General features: G+C 41.9%; 1 protein-coding gene across 1 annotated transcript in view; it reads left to right on the forward strand.

The window, feature by feature from the left end:
• CDH13 (cadherin 13) overlaps nt 1-24,206 on the forward strand; it is a 579,181-nt gene extending 554,975 nt beyond the window's left edge. The window contains exons 13-14 of the mRNA XM_069966164.1: nt 5,266-5,484; nt 22,337-24,206. Of these exons, the coding sequence (XP_069822265.1) occupies nt 5,266-5,484; nt 22,337-22,344 (227 nt within the window). The 3' untranslated portion in view covers nt 22,345-24,206. The remainder of the gene's footprint in view (nt 1-5,265; nt 5,485-22,336) is intronic.
• The last annotated feature ends 348 nt before the right edge of the window (nt 24,207-24,554 follow it).

Consider the following 24,554-nt stretch of genomic DNA (forward strand, 5'->3'; position numbering starts at 1 on the left):
AGCCAGGTATGTCCCATGGAGCCAGATGTGCTCCCTGAAGCCAGATATGCCCCTAGCAATGTATGCCCCTTGAAGCCGGATATGCCCCTAGCCAGATGTGTCTCATGGAGCTGGATATTTCCCCCCGCTACTAAATAACACCCCCAACGTAGCCAGATACCTTTGTCCATGTAGCAAGATACCTTCCCCCTTGTAGCCAAAAACCTCCCTATGTTGTCAAGGCACCTCCTTCTATGTAGCCAGATACCTCCCCCAATATACTGATACCTCCACATTTAGCCAGATACCTCCCCCATGTAGCCAGATACCTCCCCCATGTAGCCAGATACCTCCCCCATGTAGCCAGATACCTTCCCATGTAGCCAGATACCTCGCTATGTAGCTAGTTGTTTTGATGGTTGATTTGATGTTGCTATCTATTAATGCTGAACTGAGAGAGGTCTGTGAGGGGTCACCCCTTGTAAATTTCTTTTTACCTCGGAGCACCCCTGCCAAATAACGTTCTACAAAATACAAAAAAAAACAACAACACATCATTCAGTGACTGACAGGTGACTTCTTTTTTGATCTGAGGTGTCATTTTTTCTCTCCGTCTGGCCCAGGCCTCCATGATGATTTTTTGCAACTACAATTCATGTCTTCAGAACCAGCCAGACAAACATCTTAGGCTCTGCAAATTTCCAGCAACTTCCTTCCCTTTTTCACACCTATAGGCTACCATACAGTAGTCATGGTGTCATGTGTAGTAAAGTAAGTGCAGTAGATATGTTGGTTGCCCCTGTATACAGGTTCCCCTGCTGTACCCCCATATAGTAATAATAATATCTCCTGCTGTGCCCACCTTATAGTAATAATGTCCCGTGCTGTGCCCTCATATAGTAATAATGTCTCCTGCTGTGCCCACCATATAGTAATAATGTCCCATGTTGTGCCCCCTTGTAGTAATAATATCCACCTGCTGTGTCCTCCATATAGTAATAATGTCCCCTGCTGTGCCCTCCATATAGTAATAATGCCCCTGCCTTGTTGTGCCCCGATAGTAATAATGCCTCCCTCCCTACTGCCCCATAGTAAATGTCCCCTGCCCTGTCAAATAGTAATCCTCCCCCCATGCCCCAAAACAAACTTTATACTGACCTAATCCGAAAACTCTTATCTCCAACCCCTGAGCCAGGAGAATCAGAGTGAGCCATGGCGCCGCAGACTGAGGTCTGAAGGGGAGAGAGGAGGTGAAAGGTGGGGGGGGGGGTGAGAAGATAATGGTGGGAGAGAGGAGGTGTAGGGGGGAGAGAGGAGGTGAAGGGGAAGAGAGGAGAATGTAGGGGAGAGAGGAGGAGAAGGTAGAGGAAAGAGGAGGAGAAGGTAGGGGGGAGCGAAGGAGATTGTAGGGGGGAGCGAAGGAGAAGGTAGGGGAGAGAGGAGGAGAAGGTAGGGGGGAGCGAAGGAGAAGGTAGGGGAGAGCGGAAGAAAAGGGGGGGGAGAGCAGGAGAAAGAGGAGAGAGGAGGTGAAAGGGGAGAAAGGAGGTGAGGGGGGATAGAGGAGGAGAAGGTAGGGGAAAGAAGAGGAAAAGGGGGGAGAGAGGGAGAGTGCAGGAGAAGGGGGAGAGAGGAGGAGAAGGGGGCAGAGAGAAGATGACGGTGGGAGAGAGGAGGTGAAGGGGGGAGAGAGGAGGAGAAGGTAGGGGAGAGAGGAGGTGAAGGGAGAGGAGGTGAAGGGGAAGAGAGGAGGAGAAGGTAGGGGAAAGAGGAGGAGAAGGTAGGGGGGAGCGAAGGAGAAGGTAGGGGGAGCGAAGGAGAAGGTAGGGGAGAGAGGAGGAAAAGGGGGGAGAGAGGGGGAGAGAGCAGGAGAAGGCTGAGAGAGGAGGTGAAAGGGGGAGAGAGGAGGAGAAGGTAGGGGAGAGAGGAGGAGAACGTAGGGGAGAGAGGAGGAGAAGGTAGGGGGGAGCGAAGGAGAAGGTAGGGGGGAGAGAAGGAGAAGGTAGGGGAGAGAGGAAGAAAAGGGGGGGAGAGAGCAGGAAAAGGAGGAGAGAGGAGGTGAAAGGGGGAGAGAGGAGGTGTAGGGGGGATAGAGGAGGAGAAGGGGGGAGAGGGGGAGAGTGCAGGAGAAGGGGGAGAGAGGAGGAGAAGGGGGCAGAGAGAAGATGACGGTGGGAGAGAGGAGGTGAAGGGGGGAGAGAGGAGGAGAAGGTAGGGGAGAGGGGAGGTGAAGGGGGGACCACGTCGGGCGCTGGTAGTGACACAACCAGCAGCAGCTCACCCACGGTACTGTGTGGGTGATGCTGCTGGGGGGAGGGAGAGAAGTCAGGGCCACTACTATCACCCGGCGACCTCGCAGGGCGCTGGCAGTGACATCCCCTGACCCCACTTAGCTCACTATTGGACCCCGACTCCCCTTCCCTCCCGGACCGCACTCTGAGCATAGCGGCAGCCCGCCCTCCCCCTGGCTCAGCATCAACTGGGTCCCGGGATGGAGGTGCTTTGGAGGTGCTTTGCAGAGCTAAGTGGGGTCAGGGGATGTCACTGCCAGCGCCCTGCGAGGTCTGGGGCCAGCGCCCTGGGGTACGCGTAACGCAGGTTGAGAACCCCTGATCTAGAGGACGGCTATTTACTTTTTGTATATTTTATAAAACATCTAATTTAGGGTATAAGCATTATCTGTGATATTTGGTTTATCCTTGAATATTCCCTTTACTGGCTGGAGCTGCAGCTATTGTGTACATATATTTAGAACTCGAACATACATAATTTAAAGAATAGGAAATCTTCCAATCTCCAAGGATATTCATAAGAATGAATGAAGCCTTTGTCTAAGCCAGGGTCAACCTGAATATGTTAGAGAGTAGTTTCATTTTTGCTCCATTGAGGTACTGTTACTTCTTTTATGCAAGTCAAAGGTATTGCCCTTTAACAATAAAATAGTAGAAATAACACAAAATAGTATTTGGGCCTAGGGTTCAATGATCTCGGGGTATTTCCAATTCTATAATAAAGGATTAACAGTTCCCAATAAAAAATTAAGCAGGTTAACTCCTTCCTCTGGGAGTTAGGTTTGTGGGAGAAAAGGATTCAGGAATGCCTCTTACCTGCATTTTACTATGGTAAATCTGGTTCTCATGGTCTGCAGATATATTGTGTAGTGTATGGATCTCTGCTTTGTTTTTTTTTTGTTTTTTTTTTTGGCAAATTCCACCACTGTTTTATAAGCATCATCTGTTTATGTTTTTATTTAGCATACAGATAAAATGAAAGTGATATTACAGGGTTTGGTGCTGTGCAGCTTGCTGACCCACAATAGCAATCAGCAAGTCAGGCTTGGCCATAAAGGTTGTGAAAGATCAGTGACTGGATCTCAGTATTTCTTTAGCTTGTTTTGTTGGTGATGACAACCAGTTGGATTTTCTCCTGTTTATGAGCTCCTGCAGTTTAAGCTGTTGGTCCTAAAGTCCAAAAAGGGGAAAGCAAGAGATGAGGAATTTTGCATTGCTGGTAGGTATCTTCTAGCAGCATAATCTGGACTGGGAGGTAACTGCACCCACATCTGTCAAAGCATTAGAGCATGCTAACTGGAGAAGTCAACTGTGATCTAAAAGTGAAGTATCCCAATCATAAGAATACAGCCTAAGGGCCAGTTCACTCTCCGTCTCGGAATCCCGCCACGCTCAGTGTGCTGCTTTGAGCGAATGGGAGAGCACGCGCTCGTCTGCTTCCTCTCCGCTCAAAGAACTAACATGTTAGTTCAAAGCAGCACACTGAGCGCTGCGGGATTCCACGGCGGAGAGTTCCGCCGCGGAATTACGCCATGTTTACTCAGTGTGAACTGGCCCTAACTATGGAGAAAAGACATGTACTGTAATCTGCATTGCACACATGCTTAGGATCACTGCATGTGTCATCTTCTATGGGAGGAACATGTTCATCTGTGTCTTCCCTATTGCACATCTTCTCAAGTAAGAGATGGCTAGATTACTTATTTGGCTGGTCTAGTATAATATATGACAGGTAAAATGAGCTATGGCATGATTACAATATAAAACAGAACTTATTATTCACTGAGGTCCGAGCACTGCAGTATTAGTCCTTTATAATCCATTTCCAAGAATTTATGTCAGATAATTTTGATATCTTGGAAATTGCCACCACATTACATAAAGCAGTCCGATTATAGCCCACTTCTGGATCTATCTCGTTCTTTTTTAAGAAGTCCTTTTGCTACTTGAATTTTATGATAAGAAGAAACTCACGTCAATTAAAAACCCTGTATGAAGAAGACAAAGAGGAGAGCTAGACTAAGCTGAACTCTTGTTTTTATACTATGTGTCATCTTCTGAAAGAGGTGAAAGTATACTTTTCAGAAAAGAAGGCCGGGCGCTATACATTTTGTGTTCAGTCTTGGAGATTCATTGTGCACTTCTGTCAATTTAACATCTTCCATTGTATCCTTTAAAATAAGACAGAGAACTGGATAGAAAACTCTTCAGATACGAGATATCAATTCATTTCAGAAAAAAAAAGTTGCACCATACAGAATCCTTTGAGGAATCTTTCATAGCTTACATTTACACGTTGCAGTTGTTGGCTGTGTATGGAGTTTTTACTGAGATTCAGAGTGAAATCATTTTGACACCTTGTCATGATGGGATGGAGAACTTTACAGCTAAAGTCCACATGTTTAAAGGTGAATAAAAAGTATCAAAAAGTTACACTGCAGAATCATAATGATCAAGAGTATGAAGGGGGAAGCCCTTCTCCTAATGCTAACCTGAGACTGAGATCTGGGATAATGTATTATAGTAGTTATATTCTTCTGCATAGGGGGAAGTATTAGGCTATGTTCACCCACTGTATAAACAACAGCCATTAACCGTAGTACTATTGTATTTGGTATATTCATGAACATAGGGGCAATATTATAGTAATTCTTTTCTTGTACATAGGGGTATTATAGTAGTTACATTCTTGTACACAAAGCGCAGTATTATATATAGAGGTGAGCGAGACGCGCCGAGGTTTGGGTTTGTATAAACCCGAACCATCTGCATTTGAATCCTGCGGTCTTTCTGTTCCATGGGAAAGGTGGAGACAGCCCGAGTTCCGCCTGGAAAACAGGAATACAGCCTAGGTCATAGGCTGTATCCCTGTTTTCCAGGCAGGACTCTGACTGTCTCCACCTGCCCCACAGAATGGGAAGACAGCGGGATTCAAGTAATAATACTGTAATAATTAAAGCTACTGAATAATTAACCCATTCCTTGTGAATTTTTCTAGGTACTCATGCACAAGTCAGTCTTCTACACAATCTGAAAAAAGCTAACTACAATCTACCAGTGGTGGTGACAGACTCGGGGAAACCTCCATTGTCATACAGTGCAGATGTCACGATTCAAGTGTGTTCCTGCAAGAAGGGCAAAGTAGACTGCAGTTCAGCAGATGCTCCACACGTCAGCATGGCTATCCTCCTCATGTTTACACTCTACAGCCTGTTTTGTAAGTTTCTAGTTTACTTCTGCATGTCTAATAGATGCCCTTGAGTTGTTGGCACTGGATAGCAATCTATATAACTAAAAATCTCCAGATTATCCTAGACCCCCGAATAGCACGTTTTAGCACTAAATATGCAATACATAAATTGTCATGTTTCCTATTTAAGCTCCTATTATACGGGGCAACTGTGAGGAGCAAACAAGTGCTGTCAGCGCTTGTTTGCTCCTTGTACACTGCTTGCAGCCGCCGCTACTCCACTCGGCGGCAGTAAGTGGGTGAGAGCTGGGGGGGACCCTTGAGAGGTGCGGGAGGGGGGGGGCTTCCCGGGTCATCGCTATATCATCCGGGCAGCCCATAGAATATAGTAGTGGTCTGCTGCCGCCGCTCCTATTGCATGGAGTGACAGCAGCATATCGTTGCTATATGAGTCGTTTGTCTTTCTACATGTTGAAAGACAAACAACTACAACGTTCCGCCGACATCGTTTGTGTTGGCTGATCCTTGTGTTCTATTACACAGGACAATTATCGGCCGGAGCGGCTGATAAATGTTCCGTGTAATAGGGCCTTTAGGACTGCAGGGAATCTGGGTGTTGTAGCCTTTATTGAAGCCATACGACTAGTCATCCAAGTTTCTCAGATATAATGTATATAACAGCTGAAAAGAATTTTTTAAAATTAGAAGAGAATGCTGGTCATTATCGGTACTTCTGTTTAACCATAATCAACAGGTCTAAGAAATGTTTGCACATAAAAAGGTTTTATTTATTATGTAAATATATTTATGACAACTTTTTTTTTACTTATGTGATTCTAAGATGAAGCGCTATCAAAAGATACCTCTAATATGTTGCAACAAGAATTGCAGAGATCCACAAAATGGAGAAAAATCGACGCTCAAAGTTTATTACAAAGTCACAGATTTTAAAAAAAAAAAAAAAGGGGGGGGGGGGGTAATAGAACAGGAGAAACCTCATTTTACTTACCTGAATTGGATTTCGATTCAAAATGGAATGAAAAAAGATTTGAGAATAACTTCCGGTAGAAAACTCTGTCCTGGTCCCAAGTGTCTGCTGTAATCTATTTCCCAATAATATGAGACCCATTTGAGTGGCACATGTGAACTTTATTTACAATCTGAACTTTAACACTGGGATGACTACTAAAGGTGTAAATTACAGGGCAGCGATGTGGAGAAGCACCAGAGGTCTGATTCTCCTGGATGTTTATAACTGTGTTAGGAATGGAGAACTGTGTAAAGAATAACTGGTAGTTCCTATAGCAGTTATTCACTGTTGCAAGCAGTGAACAGTGTGAGATTTCAGTCTTTAAAGAAGAATACAGTTCAGGAAGGGGGGGGTGTGGGAACATAATAAAGAATGTATACATACCCGTGCCCCCATAGTGCTGCTCCCGAACTGCCGCTGGCTTCCTGCAGTTTCCAGTTATGCAATGTCATAACTGGCTTCAATCAGTTTTCAATCACCCCTGGGCAGAATTTCTTCTATTCATTGCTTGAGCACTGTTTAGATGAATCCTGCCCACGGGCATTCCTAATGATGAGGAAAGGGAAAAAGGAGAGGCGTCGCAGGTCTAGGGCACAAATACCCTAGGCCACACCACATTGACTATGCTTCTGCAGATTAAAATATAATTTTTTACCCTTACCAAGACATCAGGTGCATTTTAAAAGACATGGCCGGGAAGGACTCACTCTCATCAGTTGGACAGTACCAGCAGTTTGGGAGTGTGAGTTGGTGAATATAGGATTAGTTTAAATCTGCTGGGTTCCCTATACCTATTCTGGTCTAGTCTCTACAAGAAAGCTGACAAATAATTTGCAAAAAATAGAAATTGTAAGCTTACTGTGTGTGCTTTAGTGGTTACTGTAAAAATACAATATTTCAATACTTTTTTTTAAAATTGTTTATTTTATTGTTTAGTCACATAGCTGAAACCTAATTTAAATAATATGTTATTTTCTCATGATACATCCCCTGCTATGGGAACTGGTTCCATTTTATGTTTGGTGTATAACACCCATAGTACCTTGAAGCCTTGTAGGTATCTACAGCAGTCACAGGAGAGTACAAGCTGTTAATTAAAAGCCATCAAACCTCCACCGCTAATTTCCCTTTTTACAAACATCTCAGTCACCAGAGGTTATTCAACAAGAACAAATATCTAATATTATAATAAAAGAGCAAATGAATTCTCCCCCATCCAGACCACTAAACTTCAGCTGAAACCAAGCAAAAGATAATGACTGCATAGGGAAAAGCAAAGCGCAATAAAACACTCAGCAATGTAACCACAATTATACTCTGCACTTGTTTAACCAGCATTAACTCCGCTGATAAGAGGTAAGATTATTACAGATAGCTTCATTTCACAGCAGGAAACTCAGACACACTGACAATTTACAATAAGCTCAGGAAATTCTAATAGTAAATCATTATTAATAGGCCAGACTTTCTAGATAGTTCTATAATTGGGCTACCGTCTTCCCGAGAAAATAATACAATTCAAATTTGATTTTGTTTCTTAAAGTGTCACTGTCATTATAACTTTCAAAATCTAAATCAACAGTAAATGTGATATGAGGCAAGTTTGCAATATCTGTTCATTATTTTTTGTTGTTATCATGCTGTAAAACAAAGCTATACTTACAAGAAATCCAGGTCCAGTCTCCTGAAGACAGATTTCTAGTCTTGCGCACACACATGGGGGGACATGTATCATGTGGCGTATCTTTTTTGTTCGGCGGAAAGAGCCGATTTGCGAATATTTTATCAGCAAATCGTCTGTTTTGCAAATAAAATATTCGCAAACCGGTTCTTTCCGCCGGGTACACCAGGGGGGCGGGGAGGGGGTGTGGAGGGGGCGGAACGGGGGACGATTCAGCATTTTTTTCACTTAAAGATACGCCGAAAACCTACTCCAGCCTTCAGCTGTCGTAGGTTTTCGGCTGTGCGCACTAGAGCACACGGGATTTATGTAGAGGCAGTCCGCCTCTACATAAATCTCTGTAGCGCCGGAGATGCGGGGACATTTTTAAGTCCGGCGTAAAAAACGTCGGACTTAATAAATGTCCCCCATGAAGTCTGACCAGTACAGAGTGTCACGGCTCAATGTGTCTGTCAATCACATAACTGCCGTGCCATGTTTTTAATAACTAAAAATAAAAATAATGAATGTAAATTGCAAACTTGCTTTATTTTACATCTACTGTTGATTTAGGTTTTAAAAGTTATTGCGACAGTGACACTTTAAGACGACCCTTGACGTACCTGTATGCCCTGGCCGTCTGTCTTCAGACAACACTGGGCATACAGGTAAGTTCCAGGTTGCATATCCTGCTATGAAGCACTTTCAGGAGCAGAGTGCACTTCATAGCAGATGGGGGCCCTTAGCATTAACGACAGCCTGCACCAGTTACGCTGGAGCCTGTCATTAACCCCTTAAATGCTGCGATCATCTGAAGTCTTTTACCTTTCTCCTTGCAGTCCCACTGGCATTCTGCATTCTGATAATACTGATCAGTGCTGTGCTGTTGATAATGACCGTGATCATTACTTACGGAAGCCATTATAAATAATAGTTGTTATTTTGAAAAGACGTTATAGGAACATAGTCCTAATACTGTTCACATTGTATCTTTTTGCCTATGTGGGCACTGCAGAGAAAATGAACACTTGCTTCCCCCACTGATTAGAGTTGATTGTTGGGGACTCAACAGCAATAGGATCCCTGTGATGAGCGTATCATTGAGGGACCCTTTAAACTTAAAATAAATAAAATTAATTTTAAAAAAGCCAGGGCCAGCTCTATGTGTTTGTTCTTAGACAACCAAGTTCCAGGGGGTCTCATCTCTAGCCAACCCTCATCTTGATAAGCAAAGAACACATGTAAGGCCCTATTACACATAGCAATTATCGTTTAAAGATTCACTATAACCATTGATCGATAGTATAAACGGTTTTGTAGCGAACGATTTTGAGTTTATTTCATTCATCGATTACTGTTATAAACCATCGTTTTTACACCCTTTTATGCTCGCTAATCATTCTTCAGGACAACCCCCACAATATGCTTTTTCATTCATTGTTTGATCATTGGGCTTTATCGCACAGACAGATCATTTTCGATCGATATAGCAAATTTTTGAACGATAATTGCTCCATGCAATAGGGCCTTTACTCAGATCCCTATGAGCCTCCAGAGCAGGCAGGATCATGCATCTGTATAGGTGTTAGTTAAAATCAGCCTTTACATTAAGGAGCTAAAATTATTTCTACTGCTACCCACACTGTTGTATGTAATTTGTCACAATGAGACTGAGAATGATTAAAGGAAATGATTTGCCATTTATTGCTATGTATAATATAATCATGAAGAAATTAATCTCTTTTTAAGGCAAAATTAGACATTATAATCCGAATGGACAATAAAAATGAAGAAAAATCAAACTATCATCATGTAACACAAAACTAATTATTTCTTTCCATTCATTTGTAATTCCAGATTAATAATATAATATGTGAGTGACAATACAGTTATTACCAAGCATTTTATGTAAATTGGACCAATGGGATTTTGGCCTGATATTTTCTTGAAGGAATTATTCATATTTGGCCTTAGGATACCAGCAGAACCAGCAGATACTATAAACATTGCTACACACTTTAATGGGTTATGCCTACTTTTATATATTTTTTTTTAACCAGTGCCATTTTCATCCATAGACTTTCTCTGGTAATCCAGTTCATCTTCATTAAATAGAATTAGGCTCTTGTAAACAGATCTAGTCTGCCATATTAGCCACAGACCATTGGCAAAAGTGGTACTTTCCATCTTTATATAATGGATAGCCTCAATCTGTAATGTGCAGGATTGATGCATATCATGGGGATTACTGTACACAATAGGATAGGCTACTCAGACGATCTGTGCCACGATCCACAAGGCGATCTGTGACGGGGAAAAACAGGTCATGTCACGGTCCGGATTAGCCAATAGAAGTCTATGGGATCTATGACATCTGTGAAAAACGCGGATCAAATCAAACTAGTCAAATTTTTTACCAGTTGAACATTTTATGGAGATGCGGATGTGTATACGGATGCACCTGGATGCAATTACAGAGTAAATGTCAGGACTGGCAGGTGTAGACAAGACAAGAGACAGTGGGCCCTAGATCTGAACCCACCCACTGTCACCTGCCTACTTAACTCAGTCGACCCTAGGCGGTTGCAGACAACCACAAAGACGTTACCCACGCTACGTAAGTGAACACACAGAACAGTACAAACAGACAAACACAATAAAGAGTAATGGAACAAGCCAGGTCAAACCACACGGACAACGAAGTACAAAATTAGCAACACAACGGGATAGTCAAAAGTCAGGCGGAGGTCAGAACACGGGTACGTCAGGCAGAAAAGGAATAGGACGGGGTTCGCAGGAGTAGGACAAGGGGAGCTGGGACCAGGAGTGAACCTAATTAACCAGCACTGGAACTCTGCCTTTGCTTTGCTTTATACTGAGCAAGAGCCCGGTCCGGATCCTCATTGGACCGGCGCTCTGATTCTCCAGGCTGCAGACAGGCAGAGAAACCAGTCAATCACAGAGACCAGACAGGTGTAAAATCAAGCCCAGAAGCTTCTCAGCTTAACTCCTGCATGTCCGGAAGCTGAGAAGCAATCGGGTGTGGCACACAAAGCCAAACACCAGGCCCAGTTCAGACAAGGCTACTGCAGATTCCTGACAGTAAAAAAGTGGATCTTTATGCAAACTGGGGAAAAAACTGAATAAGTGAATAAGGCCAAATTCTTGACTCTTACCATCAAGTCCCATAAGGAGCCTAGAAGGGCAGATCCTCTGAAATACAGTGGCATATTTACTTAAAATTAAATGATAGAATCTACAGTATTCAATAACAGTATTTCTTAAACTTTTTCATGCTCAGAAGTACCAGCTATACTCAACTACGTGGTGCACTACAGATGCTATAGACTTCACTGTCTAATTTCTGTCATTATATTACTCTTTACGGTTTCCAATAATCTTACAAATCTTAAAGGACAAGTGCCATGAAAAACTTTTTCCCAGTAATTGAAGCACATTACAAAGTTATATAACTCTGTAATATGCTTCAATCACCTATCTGCCTCCCTTCCCTGTCTTTTCCCCCCTCCACCCCCCACCAGGAAGTGTCCTGACTCACACAGACCTGATTACTATCGTCACCGTCACCAGGCAGCTCCTTCTTGTGAGGATGAGTCATTAGCAGGAGGGCTGCTCTAGGTCCTGTTACACCAGCCTCCCCTCCCCTCCTTGTCAGGTGACTCTGCTTGCTCAGCTTATCTTCTCTAGTGACATGACTCCTTCACTGAGTCCACGGCAGCAGGAGAGAGAGTATGAGGGGAGGGGGGAGAGAGGGTATGAGGGGAGGGGGGAGCTGCCTATGTGCCAGAGTCAGTCTGAGGGAAGATAAGCAAGTGAGATGTGACAAGTGATGGCTTGCAGTTGTTCAGCCAATCGGAGGTGAGCAAGCCTGTCACCTGACAAGGCAGGGGAGGGGGGAGGCTAGTGTAACAGGAGAAGGAGCTGAGAGAAGAGCTTGGTGACGGTGACGAAAGTAATCAGGTCTGTGTGACTCAGGACACTTCCTGGTGGGGGGTGGAGGGGGGAAAAGACAGGGAAGGGAGGCAGATAGGTGATTGAAGCATATTACAGAGTTATATAACTTTGTAATGTGCTTCAATTACTGGGAAAAAGTTTTTCATGGCACTTGTCCTTTAAAGTGGTTGTCAAAGATTAGAAAAACAATTCATCAACTGGCTCATTGACTCCATTGAATTGAAATTTAGGGACTCTGTAGGCAAGATTTAGCGCTTGTAACAAGCAGCAATCCATATTGGATCATAAGATAAGATCTCCTACCATGTCTGCATGACCATAGCTCAATTCATACAAGTGTTAACAATGAGTTTTATAAGAAATGCACTCTGTATGCAAATCTTCTGCAACTAATTCAGAAGAGTTACGGACGATAATCGTTTCGTGTAATAGTAGACAACGATCAGATTACATGCACGATCGTTATCTTTCAACAGGCTGAAACAGCAATGATCAGCCTGTTAACAATCTGCTGCTGTCGCTTTGTGTAAGAGGAGCGGTGGCAGCAGACTGTCGCTGTCTCCTATAGGCTGCCCGGACGTTCTGACGATCGGTAATAGGTCGGCACTTACTTGCTCTGTACATCGCCCAGTGTAATAGGGGCTTTAGTCATGTCCTGAGCTGTAATCACAGGTGTTTGTCCACATGACTAGTTGGGGGCAATTTGCATACAGTGCCATTCATTTTCTTTGCTTTTATGGATTGGGCTGCAGTGATACAGATGTGGTAGGAAATTTAATCTTATGACTTATTATAGATTGCTGCCAGTTATCTGTGCAAAATCTTACTGACACATTCTGTGCAGTTTTATACAACTCTTAAACTAACAAACTAACAGCAGGTTAAAAGTCTCTAGCCTGCTGTTACATTCCCATATCGCACAGGACATCGAGAGTTAAGGTACATTTCTCACAATTACCCTCAGCACTGTTTACACTAAATCTTCTGTTTATGTAAATTAGGGGGTTTGGTGCAATGGGGGTGGGGCTACCTCTGCTGGCCCACCCAACCTTATGAATATTCATCCGATGCTCTGCAATGATGAGTGCTGGAGTGACATCACTACCACCATCAGACCACCGCCTCAATATACATGAGGAGGGATGGGAAAAATCAGTGCCATGAGTGTGGAAGTCTTGCCCTTTGTGCACCAAATAGCCTAATTCACTCATGAATTAAACAGAAGAGTTATTGAATAGACGCTGAAGATTAGGGTAAGAAAATTACCTTCATCCGCTGTGTCCTATGGGAACATAACAGCAGGTTAGAGTCTTCTAACTTGCTGTTAGTTCCCCTTTTAATACAGGATTTGAAGTACCTATTGAGCCCCAGATTACTTTAGTTATCTATTTCATCTGCATATTTCATACAGGCATTGGCCATTTTCCATTTACTTCAGTCTGTACGTCAGCTGTTAAATAAACGTATTATTTGACTGGTGTTTCAAAGCGATTAGTATTCATGACCCTATAAGATCAGCATATGAAACGTTTACAAGTCCCTTCATTATTTTATATGGTATTGCCTTTCTCATAACCTCCAGACGTGTTCAGTAACAAGTAATGTTGTGTTTGAGTGCACAGTGTAATTTCCTGAACAGGGAGCCAGGCACATACTGTATCTTTCCAGGTAGGAAATAAAACTCTATTGTTACACCATGGAAAGTGCCATCTGTGAAAGCATAGTAGACTGATTGCAACTAGCTTATCATCAGTAGAGGAGAGAAAACACTGTTACTTTGAAGACTTAATTAAAGTTAAGGACACCTTTGCCCCTTTTTATGTATTGTTCATTTGTTTCCTGAAGGCAAAATGAAGCCATCTCCTAAATAGTCTTCATTAAAAATTTCCTATCATCTAGCCATTACTCAGAGGAAAAATAAGATAAACCTTTTGCTCTGGCACTGTAGCATGCATGCATATCTTCCTCTGAGTAGCAGCTAAATGGTAAAACAATATCTAATAAAGACTATTTTAAAAGCTACTTTGGGGACATTTAACCTTTGTTCTCGTGATTGGTGGAGGTCCAGATACATTTGAGCTAGAGATTCCTTATCTTGTGGTTAGGGAATAATTTTTAATCTTGGGATAACCCCTTTAATATTAGAGAGTTTAATTCTCCAGCTTGGGAAATAAAAAGATACTACAAAATAATTTTTTTTGACTTGTCAGAGAGACATCTTAAAATTTTTGATTGGTATGGGTCTGAATGTTAAGAGGCGACCAATCATTATCATAAGAATGAGTCAGCGTGGTCCTCTCTTGTCTCTGTGTCTCAGTGTGGTCCTCTCTTGTCTCTGTGTCTCAGTGTGGTCCTCTCTTCTCTCTGTGTCACATGAGAAGATGGCCTCATAATGGAAGTAATGGGCCTCGTCTTTTCTCACACAAAATGTAGAGAATTCAATTCATTTAATTGATCGAACACCCAAACCCTAACTGACAAAAACTAAGGTTAGCTTGAAAGATTTATGTAAATGAAAAAATTCTTAGCATAAAATGTTGTGGTAAAGATGTAGGTGGAGAATTGAGCTTTCTAAAGACCTTATAGGGTTAACTATAGGATTAAAATATCTATCAGTATAAATGGTCGTTGCATTGTAAATAAAAGAGCTTCAAGTCTCTAGGCACCCTGGAGGATGTTCTTATTTTGCTTATTGCTAAAACCTCGAAGCCTGTGTTTATTTAGGAGCCCTTTGAAGGCATTTTAGTGCTGATCTGTATTCTTTTGATGTTTGAACTACGGAGTAAATTTAAGAAGTTCTGACATCAAAAGAAGTACAAGACAACTGGTGAGAGTGTAAGTGGCTCTTGTGCAGATTCATTAATATAAATTGAATTTTTACTATATAGCTGTATAGGAGAAATGCCACAGACATTAGCCAAGTACCTTCCATCAAAGATATTCCGCTCCAGTCTCCGGTAAAATACATTTATCTTCCTGCCAGGCTTGCTTCAAAAGCCGCTGCCGTCAGTCAGTCTGAGCACTTGTGTTCGACAACATATTATGTAAATAGGGTTATACATTACCAGACAATATAATGCACTACACAAGCCTGCACAGCAGTTTTATTCTCCCTCTTCTATGTAGTTAATTTAGCTTAAGTAATTTTATAGTCTAGGATGACCACATAGCAAATTGTAGGTTCCTTTTCTACGGCTTACTTTCAAAGAACATGCAGTATTATAGCATTTATCGGGCTTCCACCGCCCACTTCCTTATGAGAATATTACATTATAATTAAGGGGTACTATGGGGATTCTCTCCAAAATAAAATTGCCCAAAACTCATTTGGGTGCACACTGTTCCCTCACTGACTTTTGAACAGCATCACCCTACCCTTTGCCGCTCCAGTCACTTGTACCAGACTTTTAGAAATGCTGTCCGATTCCTAAGATTGTGCCCAGCTGGAAAACTACAAATGGAGTGCACCTCGAATGTTACTGTCGGGTTATTGATCACTTTACAAAACTAAGTGTATTTAATTTTTTTTTTAAATTCATAACAATGTGCCATTACGTGTAGTATTCTGCTAACTAACATAACCCTCCAAAGTGACAGGCTGATGACTCCCAATACATCAGTATACTCCTCTCCTGCCCTGCTGCCATTATCATTCCCACAATATGCTCTGATTTGTTTCACTGTGTCCAGTCTCCAATGCTCACAACTCAGCTTGTTCTGTTGACATAATTTCTATCATTTGATTCTTACCATACTATATTACAAGCCATCATCTGCTGCCATTATATTTCCCATAATCTGCGTGATTACACAGTGTTCAAGCTCTACAGCTGCAGAACTCACCTTTTGCTGCTATTATTCCTGTGGTCTGATTTGTTTAACAGAGTCCTGTCTACGCCCCTGCACAACTCATCTTCAAACCCTGCGCAATTCATCTTCTACTGGCATCATTCCTACAATCATATGTGGCTCTATAACTGATATTATAGGAAACAATAGCCCAGATTTATCAATCTGTGTAAAACAAAAACTGGTCAAAAAGTTCAAAATTCCCACAGCACTCCAATCGGTTTAACATATAAAACTCGAAACAATAATAAGAAAAAAAATTCATAATTGAATGATGCAAAGTTACAAGTTCCGTAGTCCAACAGAACCAATGTCCATAAAAAAAAGAAAAAGTAACAGCATCCAGGCGATTTAAAGTGCAAGAAGCAAAAAGTGCTTTATTACCTCATGGCACATACATAACAGCGACGTTTCGACCTACATGGTCTTTGTCAAGCTAGTGCAAAATGGCAAATGACAGAGTATATATATCATTGATAACCAATCGTAGTAATACAGCCAACTATGAGGTATCCACTCCTTCATACTTTATTAACCCATATTCACCCATTGAGTGCAAAAGTGTATAAAAACCCAATTCAACACATATATAACAGCAAGAGAATCATTACCAGATCTTATGTACACCAGCTCCGTTCGGGACACACGCGCAACTGCATCAGCGTCTTCCCGGTGCTAGTGTGCATGCGTGCGATCAATCCAATCGTAGAGCAACCAGCTGACACAACCTCGGTCATGTGACCGTTGCCATGACAGCACGGACACTTTCCACGGCAAAGGAGAGGGAGGGAGCAATAAAAAAGAGGCAAAAACAATATCAAAACATCTTTACATTGTCCATGGGATTTCATTATCAGCAGTTCAGTCCATCCAAAGACTAAAAGATGTAAAAAATGTAGCAAATATGAGGTTTAGATCACGGAGTTGAACATTTACAGCACAGCACCTCCCGATCCGAGCGGACTTGCCTAACACATAGTTAGCCATACTGCAGCCTGTTGATAAAGATCATAAAGTAGTAAATCACATAAAAGTCCCCTGCGGCCAGCTAAAGATCTTCACCTGCATAAGCAGGCACAGCGCATAGTCCCACCCCTATATTGTTCGTGGTACCCGGGGTTAATAAAGTATGAAGGGGTGGATACCTCATAGTTGGCTGTATTACTACGATTGGTTATCAATGATATATATACTCTGTCGTTTGCCATTTTGCACTAGCTTGAGAAAGACCATGTAGGTCGAAACGTCGCTGTTGTGTATGTGCCATGAGGTAATAAAGCACTTTTTGCTTTTTGCACTTTAAATCGCCTGTATGCTGTTACTTTTTCTTTTTTGTATAAACAAAAACTGGTGTCATTTGCCAACAGCAGCCAATCATTTGCCAACAGCAGCCAAAGCCAATAGCTTTAAAATCCTAATGAACTCTAATAAAATGAAAGATCAGCATGAAACACTTCAGTATTTTATTTATTTATTATTTTGCTACATTAGTAAACATTACAGTTTTGTTATACATTTACATTACAAATCATGTACAAAATCAGAAATTAGCTTTATGACAAACATCACATTTACTTACATTGTTCCCTACTGGTTGAGAAATGTAATTCTTTAATCAAAAATATGAATTCATTAGCCATTATTCGACAACTAATATAACATTGCAAGCGGCTTACAATACAGGCTTTTAGGCAGACAGCTCAAGCAAGTGAACTACCACTCTGTGGAGAGACAGTAATATTTTTCCTAAATTTGTTGCGCACTTTGCCACTTAGCAATTATTTTCAAGTACTGACACATCCATGCATGATGTAGAGCGCTCTTCAGTGGCTCTTAATGCGCTTGTTGATGACTGGAAAAAAAAGAAAAAAAAATAGAATAAATAAGTGTCATTGTTCCAGCGTACCATTATACAATTGTGTGTGAGCACAGTTACCCATATAAGTAGCTGATAGCTAAGATGTAAATGGTCGCAGTGAGAAATGTTTGTACAGATGTGGTACTGAAATAATGGTGTCATTTTGTAGAGGCGTAGGTTTCTTTTATTGTTGCCGTGTATGTACCAGGTTGTAAGGGAACAAATGTAGATATGACTTTCCTATATCAAATGTGAATGTTAAATGTCAGATGCCATGAGCGTGAGTGTTGGGTGCTGAGATCCCCACCATTTCACCATTTAATGTATGCATACTGCTATGTGGTGGGTGACTGGTGGCCTGAGGTTCCCAGCATTCCTCTGGTAGGTTACCACAGTAACCTGGCCTCCAGTCTTCTACCTGTGTAGTGTGCATCATGTACAGTACACAGTACACAGTGTGGTAAGGTAGCAAAACACTTGCATCTTAACCTGTACATTTAAATTTTTTAAAGGTCAAGATCAGATCTATTTTATGATGTGGTCATCTTTAGCACTCGTAAAAGAGTCTCTCAGCAGCACTCTGCTACAGCATCAAAGCAATGGCTCACTCCTCTTTGGGCATAAAACCATAGACACATTTAACTGCAATGTAAACTTTCTGCTGGTTGCTTCTTGTGAGTAGGCTTGATCAAACAGCTGAAAAAGCTAGGTTCGATCAAACTCGAACCTAGCCGGGCCTTCCGCATTTAATTGCTGATGCCTTCCCGATCCGTGCAGAAGGAGGAGACATCCCGGGGACTGCCTTTAATTCCGGGATACAGCCTATTACCTAGTCTGAATCCCGGAATTCCAGGCGGTTTCCGGAATGTCTCCTCCTTCCGCACAGACTGGTAAAGCATCAGGAATCAAATGCGGAATGTCCGGCTAGGTTCAAGTTCGATCAAACCTAGCTTTTTCCGCTGTTTAATCAAGCCTACGTGTGAGGTCACCAAGGTCTAGCAAGATAGCTTCACTTCTGGTGTCATTCAGCTCTTGTAATCTGTTCATTCTCTTTCAAGCTGCTTTTCTAAATTATCTTCTGGTTATGACTTGTGATGAGCGAACATGTCTGTAAATGTTCCTATGTTTTTACGAACATGACGCTTATTGTTCGTGTTAGCCGATCACAAACAATTTGATGATCGGAATGGTTATAACAATCATTTTCAAATGTATTTGAACTTGTGTCCAGGATCCGAAATGAACATCGGGATTTGCTCATTACTAGTTGCTGCTTGATATTTGTTGTTTTACAGTTCTGTTTGCACACAGAGCCCTGACTAGTCCTGTAACAACATTCTTGCCTTGTTTCGATGTCCTTGTTCCTTCTCTGCTCTGGTGTCTCTCTTTCAGGTTCCAGCTTTTGATCCATTTTTTGTGTCTTTGCTTCTTGTCCTCATCTGTTCCTGGTGTCTATGCTTTTCGCCTGTCCAGTTCCATGCTCAACATCTCATATTGTTCTTTTCATTTCTTTGCATTTGGCTCTTAACTAATACAATCTTTGTAGAAAGCAAGAGTGATATCTTTGAGAATTGGTTAGACCTTGCAACCCCGTCTGGCCAGTGGCAAAATTATTGCAGCCATAAGAAACCACTATCTTGTCTAGAAAGACTTTATTTTATGCTTTAAGTCAAACATTTTCTTTATTTCCATATTTACTTTCTCAAAAAGTGACATTTAGGCTATGTTCACACATCAGCTAAATGACAGCCTTTTTTTAATTATTATTTGTACAGCCATCTTTTGGTAATTATGATCATGATGGCAGAATTGTCAAAAGGCGGACATCTCTTGCCATCAAAACGACGGCCGACGATAGCCTTAAACTGAACAACTCAACATGGGTCAAATAGTCTTCCAAACAGTCCATTACTCTAAGCACTGGTGTGCCAGCTATCTCCCATCCCCTTAAATACTGGGGTATTTAAATACTGTTTTCATCCCTCTTTCCAACTCTTTTGCTACCTGAATCCTGGGTAGCTATGTCGTATTTCCTCCCTGAGTGCTGCACATATTGTGTAAAATTACTTGAATTGCACATATTTATCTGACTAATACTACTTTGCCTTTTTCTCTACAGTAGCTGACATAACAGTTTATAAGCTTTTACTTAAGGGTTTTATTCAATGGTGGTTTTATTTCTACCTAATGTTCTTCAACAATAGACCCCTAACTGTGCACACTTGAGACACCAGCCATAGTGTTAAAAGGAAATGTGTCATCGATTTTATGCCTGCAAGACTTCATTCAAGTCTGTTCTCACCACAGTAGAACTTAAATCCTTAATGATATATTAGTTACGGTAAAAAGGTCAGTATATTTAGGAATGCAACTCTATACATCAATCAGAAGAGTGATTCTTTATTACTGATCGGTATATGATACAGGGGTGAACACAGGCCTCTGAGCAACAGACAAAGGTTTCTTGCCTAATGCTTTGTTATATATACTTATAGCAAAAATTACTATAAAATCTAAGCAATCTTGATGAAGCATCTGCCATTACTGGGCTTCTTCCAGATGAGTGTCACAATGGACCTTTACTCGTTTCACCTGTAAAATTGTAGTTTTTAGGCCATATGTTCCACAGGTTTATGACAAAAGGTAAGAGATGTAACAACCCGGTTCTTAGACTTGGGCTGTTACTTATCTCATGAGGTGCAGTTTTATTAAATGTGGCTGTCAGACAGACTGGTATATGGTCAAGCATTGCCCATAAAGTGTCTCAGAACAGCCCATACTATAAAGGAGTGGCTTGTTAGCACTCAGCCTGACCCTGGTCCTCCCCAAGCTATGCCCTTCTTCCTTTAGGTAAAGCTATAGAGGAAGAAGAATAAGGCAACTGCTCTTCTTTCTAACTTTTGATGCATTGAGCAGCGATATCCCTTTTCTTCCTTTTTTCTCTTCTTTGGAAAGGGATTAATAGAGCTCCTTGCTAGAAATGAGTGCAATTTGAACCTGCTCGAGTCTGATCATTCCTTCTTTGAATACTAGTGGCTGAAGAAGTTGGATGCACCTCTAGGGAGTCTAGCAAAACAAGGTTAAATCCTATGGCTCGGCCCACATGTTCAAGGAATCCCTATGGCTGCATCACACTTCCTCAGCCACTGGTATTAAAATGCAGAACTATTGCACTTGAACATGCTCAAGTTGCGCTCATCTGTGCTCCCAGTCAAAGCAGAAGACCTATTCCATCTAGAGATGTTTCTGTTCAGACTATATATGTTAAACTATATGGGTAGGAAAATCTATGCCTGAAGTCTATATTGGTAGGAGAATCTATGCCTGAAGCCCAAACCAGGACTATGAAAAAATAATAATACTATTAAAGGGGATACTCAAGCAGGGGGGCACTTTTTCGCTGGGACCGGGGAGGAAGTGGACGAGGGAAAAGACGTCCACTCACCTCCCCGGCTCCAGCGGCGGGTCCCGCAACGCGGCGCTTCCTGTTGTCTGATGCGGGCCCGAGACGTGACGTCTCAGGTCCGCTCAGCCAGTCAGTGAAGGAGGCTGAAGCCGTTTCAAGTCCGCTCAGATCCCGCCTCTGTCACCGACTGGCTGACGTGGACCTGAGATGTATCGTCTAGGGCCCGCGTCAGACACCAGGAAGTGGCCGGGAACCAGGGACTGGAGTGCCGAGGTGTGGGACCCGCCGCTGGAACTGGGGAGGTGAGTGGACTTCTTTTCCCTCAGCCACCTCCTCCCTGGTCCCAGCGGAAAAGTGCCCCCCCCCCCCCCCCCCCCCCGCTGTAGTACCCCTTAAAGGTGGGGCTGGTAAGAGAATTTGTATGAATCAGCTAATGTAAGCAGGAGGGTTGACCTCACAGCCAAAACTGACATTAGGCTTGATGGTGTTGCATTCATATCTGCTTTTTGGCATACCTAAGTAGAACAATGATACAGGGCCCAAAAACCACTGCACAACCAATGGACTTGGGAATATGGCTGCCTTTCTATAGTTTTGGTCACTGAGTATGGAATAAGGGGTAAGTTCTATCAGTTTAGACTATCAGAGTCAGTGGTGTCCCCTTGTGTACCAACAGAAGATGCATGGGGTCTGAGGTTCAACCTGCTTATAACCAAGCTAACCAGCAAGGATTGATTATGAGCATAAACATCTGGTGAGATGTTATAGCTGACACCATCTTTCCTTTCACTTCTAGTCTTTGTTCTCCTCAGGACTCCTTCATTGTTGCTTGCTATCTTTTCTGAAACAGAATGAATTTCTTGAGACTTGGCATTGAGGGGTTCATACCCTTCTCTCCACTGAAAAAGATAATCTTCTTATAACAAGAATGTAACCTCATACCTCTCACCAAGGCTTAAATTGAATGTAGCCGGGATTCAATTCACCCACACCTGGTGCTGATAAATGAATCTATTGACATTGTTACCTATGAAATATTCACTTGTATTTGAGGCTTTTCATCTTTAATAACAAGTCATTTTTTTTTCTGGTTTCACATAGGTCTGTGAGCACTGGGAACTTTCTACACTGGCTATCACATCGCCATGGAAACAAGAAAAAGGGAAAGTAAAAAAAAAAATGTTTATCTGAAGATTGCAGTATACAGTTTCTTGAAGATCAGGCCTCAACTGCTCCAGACTCTGTTTAATTTGCAACCTCAATTAGTCTATAAAATGGTACACCAGTCCTTGACAGCTTCCGATTCTGCATTCTTTGTATTAATGGATCCCTGCTGGAGATACCAGTGCTTACAAGATTTTTTGTGGGAAAGACAATGAGAACATTGTTTGGACTATTCCTGCTCAAGGCTGAACACACTGATCATATACACACATGCACACAGTTTGTTTTTACTTTGTTGTACCGATTACCGAACCTAAAACAGTTTGTCTGTCAGATTTGTGTGTACGTGTGCTTAATTTTAATACAGATCTGAGACCTCCGCCCCTAAATCCAGACACGGCTCGTGGCTGCAAGCAGTGCGTTTCCAGTCAGCATGTTGTGTGCATTGAACCGAAACACTTTTAGAGAAATACAGCAAAGGAATCCTTAATGGGTTCATGTTAATAAGATTACCAATCAGTATTTGACAAGAAGGCAGCAATGCAAAGCTGGGATTGTGAAATAACACATTAAGGATACATCCACATTGCAAATAAAATGTAATAAGATTCCACTTAAACACATTGTAAGCCTGTCAGAAGTAATTAGAGGACATTAACCCCTTCCTTTGCAGAGGACGATTGTATCAATTACTCAGCAAACCAGTTACTGATGATGGAAGGCACTGTGTTTAAAGGTACATGCTTCATATCACTGCAAAGCTTGCATCAATGCATTTCATGCATCGTCATCACCTTGCGCTTCTCTGCAAGGGTATCTATGTCTGCAAAAAGGCGGTCTGGCTTCTTTTTGGTGCTTTAGGGTCTACAAAATATTACTTCTCAGTGGTCTGTGCACTCTTGTGACATAGAAGGTGTTATAAGAATATGCAATTGTGTCTTCAGAAAAAAAAATAGTTTGACAAACGCAGTTTACTAAATGAATATCTATAATATTGTAATATAGATGATGATATATATATAGAATACAGCAGATGGAATATTTTATAATGAAAAGCGAATCTGTCACCTGGATCTACTTCAGCTTTTATTTTACTATGTTGGTAGTAAGTAACAGGTGCCTCGGGCCTTCTTTTACATGAGATGAGAACTTATACATACTTGTCAACAGTTACATTTTTCTTGGGACTGTCCAGCAGACTGGGACAAAAAAGGATCAGTGTGTATGATAGCATGCATTAGTAGGGGCCTTTCTGGTCTGTGCTAGGAGTGCTCCTAATGCAACAGTGTGTGGCCTCGCTGGGAAAGCTGGGAAAAGAACTCGGTCATAGGTTCTCTTTATTTTTCTTTTGGTTAGGTTTATGTTGCTAAAATCAGAACAGATCTCTGCAAGAAATAATGTCTAACACCAGTCTTCTTTTGCAATCTGATAGCTAGGATTTCCCTTGCCCAGGTGAAAAACTTAGTTTCATGTGCAAGCCCCGTAATATATTACTCAGCAAATGATGAATTATTGGATGATGCACCCCTTAAACCAAGCAATCAAGGTACATGCCTCTTCTAGCTATTGTCCTGGGTGAGAAAGCTTCTTACACTTAGGCTACATTCACACGTTCCATAAGTTTGTCCATAATTGCAGACAAATACAACGAATGAATACGCAACGGAGGGATGTAGAGGCAATACGGATGCAATTTTGTATCAGCTGATTTCACACCTCAATAATTTTCTCTGTATTTGTACATCAAACAATCAAAATCAGGAGTGAGTCCAAAAATGCAGAAGAGGAACAAATTGTTCTATTAAGTTTTTTTGTTGTTTTTTTCCAAATAAAGGTTCCTGCTTCTAATTGACTTACAAATACTGATACAAAATACTGAGCTAAATACTGCCATGTAAAGCCGGCCTAATATCCCTACCTGACCCTCATTCCATATCCAGAAATCTGAGATACAATGAACTGTTTGATGGGTTATGTCACCCTAGTGTTACTAGTTTGTTTTTTTTTAAATCAAGGATTTCATGCATTTGGTCAGAGAAAATATTTTAGTGTTGCCACATGTCCCAGATGGGCTGGGGTAGCTAAAGAAACTCTACAGCATGAGGACCTTACCAAACAGCCCTTTATGTCTCAGTTACTTGTACCCCTGCAAATC

Source organism: Dendropsophus ebraccatus, chromosome 4, assembly GCF_027789765.1.
Source record: "Dendropsophus ebraccatus isolate aDenEbr1 chromosome 4, aDenEbr1.pat, whole genome shotgun sequence".
Taxonomy (NCBI): Eukaryota; Metazoa; Chordata; class Amphibia; order Anura; family Hylidae; genus Dendropsophus; species Dendropsophus ebraccatus.